The sequence below is a fragment of the Jatropha curcas genome, chromosome 2 (assembly GCF_041381405.1).
Source record: "Jatropha curcas cultivar XTBG-Jc1 chromosome 2, XTBG_Jcur_1.0, whole genome shotgun sequence".
In the NCBI taxonomy this organism is placed as follows: domain Eukaryota; kingdom Viridiplantae; phylum Streptophyta; class Magnoliopsida; order Malpighiales; family Euphorbiaceae; genus Jatropha; species Jatropha curcas.
In genome coordinates this window covers 14,813,107-14,824,025 of record NC_143152.1, presented here as the reverse complement: position 1 = coordinate 14,824,025, position 10,919 = coordinate 14,813,107, and the positions used below count along the sequence as shown (strand labels likewise).

Here is a 10,919-nt window from a genome sequence, read left to right as displayed (position 1 = left end):
ATATATTAAAATGAAACGAAGATCCCTTCATCTACAAACATATTTCTCATGGACAAAAAAAGGAATAAAGTTTGACATATGGAAGATTCCAAGAAGGTAATATTCATATGTAGGCTTCAATATTAAAGGACTACCATTCACTCAAAAACCTTCATCCTTTAACAAAGATAGAGACTCCATAGGAGTATCCATGTTCGAGATGAACAAAAAAATTTGGGTTTCGGGCTGAGAAAAGGGAAGTGAACAACTCATGCTCACGAGAGCATACGAAATAGTTTGCAACATCTACAAATTAATAGGGTGAGCATTCGGTCAATTCGGTCAATTTCACTAACATTTTTAACCGAAATAAAATAATTGAAATTTTTTTTGACTTAACCGAATTTAACTGAACTAATTTTCTAACCAAACTTGAATGAATCGTTTTGGCAGAATTTGATTATTTATTGAATCGAAGTTAAATAAAATAAAAACTTAATTAACCGAAATTTAACTTAAATATAATCGAAATTTATGATTAATTGATTTTTAACCAAAATAAAAATTAGCTGAAGTTATTAATCACTACTTAATCAAAATAAAAATTAAAATATTTTTAATTTTTAATTTTATTACCTACTGAATCAAAACGACGTAGTTTGAGAGTCGGTTACTTTGATTAATTCGATTAAATTAACTTCTAACCGAGCTTTAAACCAATTAACAAAAATTTTAAATTTTCTTTAAATGAATTTTTAATCAAATATTTATTCATCAAATTGATTTTGCTAAATTAACCGAATTCATCAAATTGGCCGAATCAGCTAAACCCAATGCTCACCCCTACAAGTTAATAACTACTTTTGCCATCAAAATAAGCTTCACATCAAACTACGTCGTTTTCTTGTAGAATTGTAGAATTTTAAAAGAAAGGCACTAATCACACTCTTCCAATTCCAATTCTCATCTCGTTGCCTACATCTCTTATCGCCGCATTGCCCTTGCCTTTCATCCAAGATTGAATCTGACGGCCGTCTTCTCCAAGAAGGGGCATCTTTCATGTAAAGATTGAATCTGTGGCTCGCAAGGCTCGCAAGTAGCAGTGGTAAGGTAATTTATTTTTTCTTTTCCGTAAATGAATTTTTGGTTTGATTTTGTAGGTGTAAATGGCTGTTGATCTGATAAAGTGAAATGGTCGTAGACAATTTGAGGAATTTCTTAGGGTTTTGCTATGAAATCAACAGAATGTTTGGCTGTAAATTAGCATACTATTGTGACTATGAATGGTCACTTTTTGCAGTGCGTAATGAATAACAGTTCCTCTGAAATCAAAAGAATATCTACTGGCGTCTATGCAAGTTCTTTCGTACCTAACCTGTTCGATCTTATGTTTTTATGTTTATTGCTTCTGTTTGTGTAATTGTTAACTTTTTAACATTGTTCTGTGCACTTTTGTTATAATTATTAATAGCTAGTTAAATGATGTCATTTTAGCAAATTGTTATTTAATTGATGTCATTTTAAATGCTGGAGTAGCTTGGATTGGCATAAAAGATAAAATTTCTGAATTGAATTGGAAAAAATAAAGAGGTAATTTTAAGTTGTTAAAATGAATTATATGCAAACAATTAGTAAATCAAAATAATGGGCTTTGATTATTTCTGTGCACCTCTTGATTCGATCAGAAAACACCATATATTTGAAAAGATAAAAAAAAAAAAAAAAAACTTAATTAGTTGAAAAGATGGTGCATAATTGGCTAATATGATTTAGAGAAGATAAAAAGAAGTAAATAGATGACTGGTAAAATTAGTCTTTTCTTTGGTTTACACAGACCAGAAAAGGAATTTTTATCTCTTGTTGGTTTTTGTGCTATTACATTAGGTTCTCGTTCTTCTGTTTCTGTGATATGACTGTAAGAAATAAGCCTCCAAGTTCTTTGTTCATTATTGATAACTTCTAGATTTTTGTCTTTTTATAACTTGGAATGGTTTTCATTACTTTACAAGAAAAAGGAAAATATCAATTGGGTTTGTGGTAGACATCCATTTTTCATCCTCTATTTACTTTTATGATTTATGAATGGACAAAATTCATTGAGATTGATTGTGGCCTTCATTAATTATGAATGATGGTGGTCATTGCAGAGGTATTCTAATGGCTATGGCGTGGACCACTCATACCTGATGATGTTTTACTCATTTTTTGGCTTGGCACATTGGCATTTCATTAGAAGAGATTAGGATCTTTAATTTTTATAGGTTTGTTTGTCCCTAGCAACTGGGAATTATGCTGTTTGTGTAAAAGGAAAGCATTATTATGAATTTATGACTAGCTTCTTTGTCTTTCTCCCAAATTGAAAAGTGATTCTACATTTTAATGTAAATATATACTTGAACGATATAATTAATACATGCTTTCATTACAATAAGAGAGAGAGAGAGTGGAGTTCTATATTGAGAAAATAATTGCTTTGATTATTTTTTTGTGCCTCTTGATTTATTTATTTTTGAAGCTTTTTTATTCAAGTGATGGTTCTTGCAATCTTGGATATTGGGAAATCGAGTCTAAAGATTATTTTTATGTGAAGAATCAATTCTCCCCTAATTTCTTGTATTCTATTTCAGTTTTGTTGTGTTTTAGTGGATTTTGATTGTGTAATTTTTTTTGTTGAAATATTGGTTTGCTTATGTTTTATATGGATTTAGTTTGAATCTTTTGTAGTCGTTTTTATACACTTCAGGCATTAAAGGGGTATTGATACAGGTTCAGGTATCTTTTTTGTTGTCCATTTTGTGTTACATGGGTATTCATAAGGGGTTCAGGTAGTACACTGGAAGGTAATCGGGTTAGGGACAAATTTGGGTAATGCAAGTGGAATTTTAAACAGGTTTTGGACGGGTTCAGGTACCTTTATCTCTTTCAGGGGGCACCTGACTCTAGCTCTCTTCATCTTTATCTCTTTCATTGAAACACTACCCACCACCTCATCTCCTTAAAAAGCAAACTTCTCCTCAATAAGTTACCGGCCATCTCTGTTCTCTTTGAGACATCTCCTCAATGAGCAAACTTCTTTCTTAATCTCTAGCCGCTATCTGTGTTATCCCAATGTTTTCTTTTCCCATTTGAATTAGTTTTCAATAGAAACTACACTGTACGTTACATTTTTTTTTCTTTAACTATAACCAACAATAAATCACCACTCTGTCCAGATTATATACAAAGAGCTGCAATATCAAAGAATTGACATTTGTTTCAATCTCAATTTCGATAGAAAAAGGTCTTATTGTTATTTGTGTTAACTCATTACATCAAATTGTTTCAACATTTTTGTTTTTTCAATTATACAATGTGTTTTACGGTAAGATCTGAATCTGATTGCTTGTAACCTTTTGTTTCTCGTTTCTGCAAATCTTACATGCCTTTTCTGTTGTTTAGTTACTTTTCAATGGTGATAAATTTTGATTGTTCTATCAAATATGTTGTTGTTGCAGTCATTGCCTTCAATTATCTGGAGCTTCTTATTTATTTATTTTAATATAAATGCAAAATATCTGTTTGGCCTGCAATGCGTATCCAGTTTGTTTCTAACCTGTTAAAAGCATAGCTAAAGACAAATGAGCTACCTGTTGAATTGTTTGTTCTTGTAGGTTTGGTTTTTTCATTTTAGTTAAACGGATGTTTAATGGGCTTTGGGTTTGGCTAGCATACAGGTAATTGTAATCGGGTTTGAGATAGGTTCAGATAATGCATATGAAAATTTCAAATGGGTTTGGGAAGGGTTTGGGCACTTTATTATAAACAGATTCTGGTTCAGTAGTGCATTTTAGGCGACCCATTGCCAACTCTGCACACACCAAAAAAAAAAAAAAAAAAAAAAGGTTTCTTGAGAATGTTAGTTTTGTTCCGTGATGAATCTAGTAATGGAACCATGGCAGGTTTAACGACATCAAGTAATCAAATTACAATGTCAAAATGAGTTGAAATTGCATCGGGCATCTTTGACATGTTTTACTTTCTTTAGACATTCATATGCTTTTTTCTCTCCTACATTTATCATTAATTAGTGCTTGATGCAAGATAAGACATGTCAATTTAATTATTGATTCTGCAGGACAGACATTTTAAGTTAATTACTGATTCTGCAGGATAGACATTCCAAAGCATCAACAATGTCAACATCCTATCTCCCTGCAACTACTGATTCAATTGCTCAGGCTTTAGAAGCAAAAACCCCAACTGAATCAATTTCTATCTATTACCGCATACTAGAGAACCCATCCTCTTCTCCTGAATCTATAAGGATCAAGGAACAGGCTATCACCAATCTCTCAGATCTCCTCAAAGAAGAGCAGCGGGCAGAGGAGCTTCGAAGCCTTCTAACCCAATTAAGGCCCTTTTTTGCCTTGATTCCAAAGGCAAAAACAGCTAAAATTGTTCGGGGGATAATTGATGCAGTATCTAAAATACCAAACACATCTGATCTCCAGATTTCTCTTTGCAAAGAAATGGTGCAATGGACCCGTACTGAGAAGCGAACTTTTCTACGGCAGAGAGTTGAAGCAAGGCTTGCGTCTCTATTGATGGAAACGAAGGAGTACTCGGAGGCACTGAATCTCCTTTCTGGCCTAATCAAGGAGGTGAGACGACTGGATGATAAGCTTCTTCTTGTGGACATAAACATACTGGAAAGCAAGCTTCATTTTTCTCTAAGAAATCTCCCCAAAGCCAAGGCTGCTCTGACTGCAGCAAGAACAGCAGCCAATGCGATTTATGTTCCACCAGCTCAGCAGGGAACTATTGATTTGCAGAGTGGGATCCTTCATGCAGAAGAGAAGGATTATAAAACTGCATACAGCTACTTCTTTGAAGCATTTGAAGCTTTCAGTGCTCTTGATGATAAACAAGCTGTTTATAGCCTTAAATACATGTTGTTATGCAAAATAATGGTGAACCAAGCTGATGATGTTGCAGGAATAATATCAGCCAAGGCAGGGGTAAAATATGCAGGGCTTGAGCTGGATGCAATGAGAGCTGTTGCTGATGCTCATGCAAAACGCTCCCTGAAGCTATTTGAGATTGCACTCCAGCGTTACAATGCCCAACTTGAAGAAGATCCGATCGTTCATCGTCACCTCTCTTCCCTGTACGACACTTTATTGGAACAAAACCTCTGCCGGTTGATTGAGCCTTTCTCCAGGGTTGAGATTGCTCATGTAGCTGACCTAATTGAATTGCCTATAGATCATGTAGAGAAGAAACTGTCTCAGATGATTCTGGATAAGAAGTTTGCCGGAACTTTGGACCAGGGTGCTGGATGCCTCATCATTTTTGATGATCCCAAGACAGATGCAATCTACCCAGCAACATTGGAGACTATTTCCAATATTGGCAAGGTTGTCGATAGCCTGTATGTGAGGTCAGCCAAGATAATGGCATGAATTTCTAGATGTAGGGACAGCTCGAATAGCTGCTATGTGCTTCTACTTCCAAGTTTTCTGTGCATTCTAGACAAAAGCATTCGTTTCTTCTATTTTAGCTCATTGTATCGTGTACTACATCACTTCCGCCATGTCAGTTAACTAATTTCTTTTCTTCTTCAGTGGGATTCTTCTTTGCGCAGGTTCTGTCTTTGTTATTATTTTATTTCTTTTAAGAATCGACTTGCCCTAATTTGTTTGTCGACTTTAGTTGTCCTTGAGAACATGATATATGTCTATACTGTTGGAAGGACACATGAAGAAAAATATGGATATAAAATAATTTCATTGGTTAGGCTTTTTATGTTTTGGTGGTGAAGTTATATATGCAACGAAAGGGGTTTTTTTTTTGGCACTGATTTAAGAGCCATGGTTCCATATTTGATAATATGGTAATATATTTAATAACAAATGTACATATAGGTTAAGCCAAATTGTAGTTAAAATTTGATTTCAAGTTTCTCTTCCTTGACACTTTTTTTTTTCGTAAAAAACATGCAGTGGAAATTGTTACGAGTATGATTATATAAATCATACTAATTAAGGTTTATACTAAAATCTCTCACAAAGAAATATATATATATATATATATATATATATATATATATATATATATATATATATATATATTATCCAACTTTGAAAATTCAATTTTTGTAAGTCTGGTTCTCTCTGACAAGGGTTAGTCTCGCACGCTGGTGAGGTAGTTGTTTTTGTTTTACCTCGTTTCTCTTTTGCTTCCACCATAACCGGAGGATCTTCAAACTCGGGCGACATCGCTAACAGTTTGGTTCATCTCTTGATTTGTGAGGAGGGGGGAGTGGGAGGGCTGATTTTTGGGACCGATACTGTAGAACACGGTTTGGGGAGGGATGATTTCATATTAGTAGGACGATTCCTCACTGATAGGCCTATAAATTTTAATGCTATGAAGCAGACATTGGCATCTCCATGGCGTCCTGCGAATGGGGTTAGCATTCGTGAAGTCGGTTTCTCTTCCAGTTTTTCCTTGAAGCTGACATGTCCAGGATGCTGGCCATAAGCCTGTGGTGTTTTGACAATAGTTTGTTATTAACAAAGAGGATTGACCTGGACGAACAACTGCAAAATGTCCCCTTGCGCGAATCTTTTTTCTGGGTCCAAGTTCATGATCTCCCACAGAGTTTGATGAAGGAGGAGGTCACTCGGGCTATCGGGGACTATGTGAGCAAATTTGTGGAGGCTGACATAGGAAATTTCTCAGGAATATGGCGGAGCTTCATGCGCATAAGAGTCCTTTTTGATGTGCGTAATCCGTTGAAGAGTAAAATACAGGTGCAAAAGCCGGGTGACGACTGGCTATGGATTCAATTCAAGTATGAAAGATTGCTAAGCTTTTATTTTGTCTGTGGAACTATAAGGCACTCTGAATGTTTCTGTGATCAAAATACAAACCCAAGAATCCCTTACCGTAGGCTGTTTGGTCCGGAGATGCGAGTCTCGACTCGTAGAACAGTTGGGAATGTGGGAGATCGGCGGTTGAGAAACGAAACTCCGTCAGTTACCATTGAGGCACAGACAACGGAGACGGTTGTCAACAATAGGAACCAAGGATTGAGGGTTCTGCTTGGCTCGCTCCACGTTGGTAGGATGGAGATCGTGGGAAAGCAACTCATGCTTCTTATATAAGGCCACATAATCTGCATGATTAAGAACAGGGGTATGTGGGTGATGGGAACGTATTGGGCTTTCCAAACAAGAACAATATGGGCCTAGCCCTTTGGACTCTAAGCAGAGGAGGTTGGATGAAGGGGCCCAAGGGATAGTTGGTGGTTAGGGAAGTAATGTTTTAACTTTAGCTGTCAAAAGCCTAAACTGTTAGATGGCTCTTGTGCATCAGGCCCACTTGTCATTATGATAGGCCTAAGCTGGAACTATCGTGGTCTGGGCAATCCACTTACAGTTTGAGTCTTAAAGGACTTGGTTTGCACCCACAAGCCCATCTTTGTTTTCCTTATTGAAACTAAAATAAGCCGCTCATGGTTGGATGTCATTCGTAGGGCTTTAAATTTTGAAGGTAGTTTTGTAGTGGATCCTGTAGGGCAAAGCACCGGGCTTGCCTTAATATGGAAAATAAAAAACTCAACCAAGCTATGGAGCTATTACCGCTTACATATAGATATGTCAATCTCGTTGCCTCACCAACCTCTTTGGCGCCTTACTGGGTTTTATGGACGTCCAGAGCACCGCCTTCGCCAGAGTCTTGGGACCTCTTAAAAAACCTTAAAGAACGATCCTCCCTTCCTTGGTGTTGCCTGGGCGATTTCAATGACATTCTTCTATCTAGTGAGAATAAGGGCCCGCACCCTCAACCGTAATGGCTGATAAATATTTTTCAAGAAGCTGTTCAATCAAGCGGTTATTTTGAACTGGGCATGGAAGGCCATCCTTTTACATGGGAGAGAGGTCAGGGCACCCCTTTATGTGTAGAAGAACGGTTGGATAGGGTGTTGGTGTCAGCTTCATGGGTAGATGCTTTTAAGGATTGGAAGGTTTGTAATATCAATCCATTGGAATCATATCACTCCCCTTTGTGATCTCATCGGCTCATACCCCCATGAATGGCCACCGCAGTTTCTGTTTTGAGAATATTTGGTTGGAGGACCCGGAATGCTCAAGACAGATCCAACGATACTAAGTTTTGAATGTGTCCCTCTCATTAATTGAGAAAATTGAGGGGTGTGGTTAGATGTTGAAAATTTGGGGCGGAGGGTTACTGAAGAGTCATTGACTTCAGCTTTTTCGCTTAAAAAAGCAGCTAGCCTCTCTTTGTTCGAAAAGGGACGCTTACTCAGTTACAATTTGTGAATATACAGAAATAGTATAATGATTTATTGGACACTACGAAAAATTATTAGAAGCAAAGGTCAAAACATTTCTGGTTAAAGGGGGGTGATTTGAACTCAAAATACTTCCATGCTCAAGCGTCTTCTTCGAAAAGGAAAATTATTTTCATTCGCTCAAAAATGGTAGTGGGGTATGGTGCGAAAAGGGACAAGGTTTGGAGGACTTAATCGTGGATTACTGTGCTGAGTTGTTTAAGTCGCGGGGTTGCGAGGTGACGCGGAACCCTATGGAAATAAATTCCATGAACTCTATGACAAGTTTTGGAAGAGATCCAAGATCAAACTAAACTCCCCTCTATGGCACCCAAAGCTTAAAGAAGCAAGAACACCAATAATAGAGTAAAAGAATAAGATAAACGCCACAATGAATTGATAAGTTTACCTTGATTCTTGATGCAATTAGAAGAATGCAATCTCACACCCTCTAAAGCAAGAACACGCCAAAAGCATGAAGAAGAAGTCTATTTCATTGATTTAATTGTATGTTGAATAATTACAACATAGCAAGCTATTTATACTAATTCTAAGAGGTCCAGATCCTTAAAGGATTTAGAATAGTTAGTCTAAATCAGCTAAGGATTAGGATTTAGCAAATCTAAACCAACTAAGGATAAGACTAGCAAATCTAAACAACTTAAGGATTTGGTTAACTAATCCAAATCAACTAAAGATTAGCTAAATCTAAACAAATCTATGATAAGGAATAATTAATCTAAACCAACTAAGGATAAGGAATAATTAATCCAAACCAACTAAGGATAAGGACTAACTAATCCAAACAAACTAAGGATAAGGAATAATTAATCCAAACCAACTAAGGATAAGGAATAATTAATCCAAACCAACTAAGGACAAAAATAAAAGGGTGGCCCAATTTATTATGGCCCAACCCATTAACAACAGTACAACTCAAAACTAACAAAAATGAGCTAACTTATTACCCCAAAGCTAGGCTCTAGTATGGCCAGGGCGTGCTACATGCTGGAATTTCAGATTCCGTCTCAACATGTGCTTCCATCAATGTGAGAAACTTAGGTGTTCTCCATGCTTCCTTGAGCTCTATGGTTGAGTGGTAGTGAATCCGTATCATTCCCCCTTTCCTCGAAAAGATTCGTTCTCGAATCTTAGTTAGAAGTTGAGGTATCCATGCTCTCTTGAGCTCCATGGTTGCTCCATATTTCTTTGCATGACATCTTGTAGTTGATCCACTAGGAAGCACTAATGGATTTTTCATGTTGTTCTCCTTGTTCCCTTGAGTTCCATGGATGAGTGATGGTGGATTCGTATCATCCCCTCCTTCTTTAAAAAGATTTGTCCTCAAATCTGCATCCATGTCAAAGGGAGATAAATCACTAACATTGAAAGTAACGGAAACACCATACTCACATGGTAAGTCTATCTTGTAGGTGTTGTCATCAACGTGCTCCAAGACTTGGAATGGTCTATCTCCACGTTCATCAAACTTAATCTTCCTTTGGTTGGGAAACTTTTCCTTGTGAAAATGTACCCAAACCCAATCACCTGGCACAAATATTATCCTTTTCCTTCTCTTGGTCACATGGTCAGCATATTGTTTATTCCTCCTTTTTATGTCTCTATGAACTTTAGCCTTAGCATGCATTTCCTTGACCAAAGTGGTCTTCTTTTCATCATTAGAAAACTTCTGCAACAAAGAAACAATACTAGATGGCAAAGTAGAAGAGTCAATGTTAGGCAAATTAAGCAAAAATTCTTTTAACCGAATCATCAAGACTGGTCTACCCTCTCCAACACTGCTTCGTTTCTTTCCCTCTCTTAAAAAATAAAGAGTTTGTTTCTTTTTCTCCTCTCTCGGTGTTTCACTCACCATTGGGCCATTAATTTGTTTTGTATCTTTTGTGGCCTCTTTCTCCTCTTTTTCTTCACTCTTTTCACACTTTGGTTCTCTTGAACTCGAAGTCTCACTCCCATCTTCTCTCAAAGTTGAGGACACTTCCTCAAGTAGCTTCTTTTGGTCATCATATTCTTCAATTTCTTGCAAAGGATCAAAAAACACACTTGGCAAAGATTGGTTGGGATCATTGATGGTCAAACAAACTTCTTTGCACAAAGGTACAAATATAGGTTGAATTTGTTTTTCTTTTTCTTCTCCCTCTTTCTTTTTATTTGCACTCTGTATATTTTCACTCATATTATTTTTACACTCTTCTTCTTTATTGACAGCCTCAAAACTCATCTTTTGCTTTTCACATTGGTCTTCATACACTTCTATTGAGGAAAATGATCTTGGGCCAGTCATCCATCCATCCTTTGTGAATGAATACCTATTGAGGTAATCCACACTTTTCCTTCCTTGCACCCTTCCTAACTTATTGTTCAAATTCCTAAAGTAATGATTAGGATTATCGACCTCCTCATCTTCAGGAGTTTGAAATCTAGTCAATGTAGTACTAGGACAAGCTCTTGTTGTATTAGAGCGTCGGGCGACTTTAATCTCCTTCAAATCCTTTCTCATATCTTGGAGGAAACTGTTGTAGTTTCTAAACTGTTCTTGGATCGACTCCATTACAAGTTTTAATTGGGATTCCTCTATTTG

At 36.6% G+C, this 10,919-nt stretch overlaps 1 protein-coding gene across 6 annotated transcripts; it reads left to right on the top strand.

Annotated features, from left to right (window-relative positions):
- The first annotated feature begins 923 nt into the window (after positions 1 to 923).
- On the top strand, positions 924 to 5,581 carry LOC105646459 (26S proteasome non-ATPase regulatory subunit 11 homolog). Of its 6 annotated transcripts, none has more exons than XM_020684265.3 (3): positions 924 to 1,084; positions 2,127 to 2,240; positions 4,128 to 5,581. In XM_020684265.3, the coding sequence occupies exon 3, from the start codon at positions 4,152 to 4,154 to the stop codon at positions 5,418 to 5,420; it is 1,269 nt and encodes a 422-aa protein (XP_020539924.1). In that variant the 5' UTR covers positions 924 to 1,084; positions 2,127 to 2,240; positions 4,128 to 4,151; the 3' UTR covers positions 5,421 to 5,581. The 6 variants fall into 6 exon arrangements, with proteins under 6 accessions (XP_020539924.1, XP_020539923.1, XP_012087704.1 ...); XM_020684264.3 differs by having other exon boundaries at positions 924 to 1,089; XM_012232314.4 differs by lacking the exon at positions 2,127 to 2,240 and having other exon boundaries at positions 4,133 to 5,581.
- The last annotated feature ends 5,338 nt before the right edge of the window (positions 5,582 to 10,919 follow it).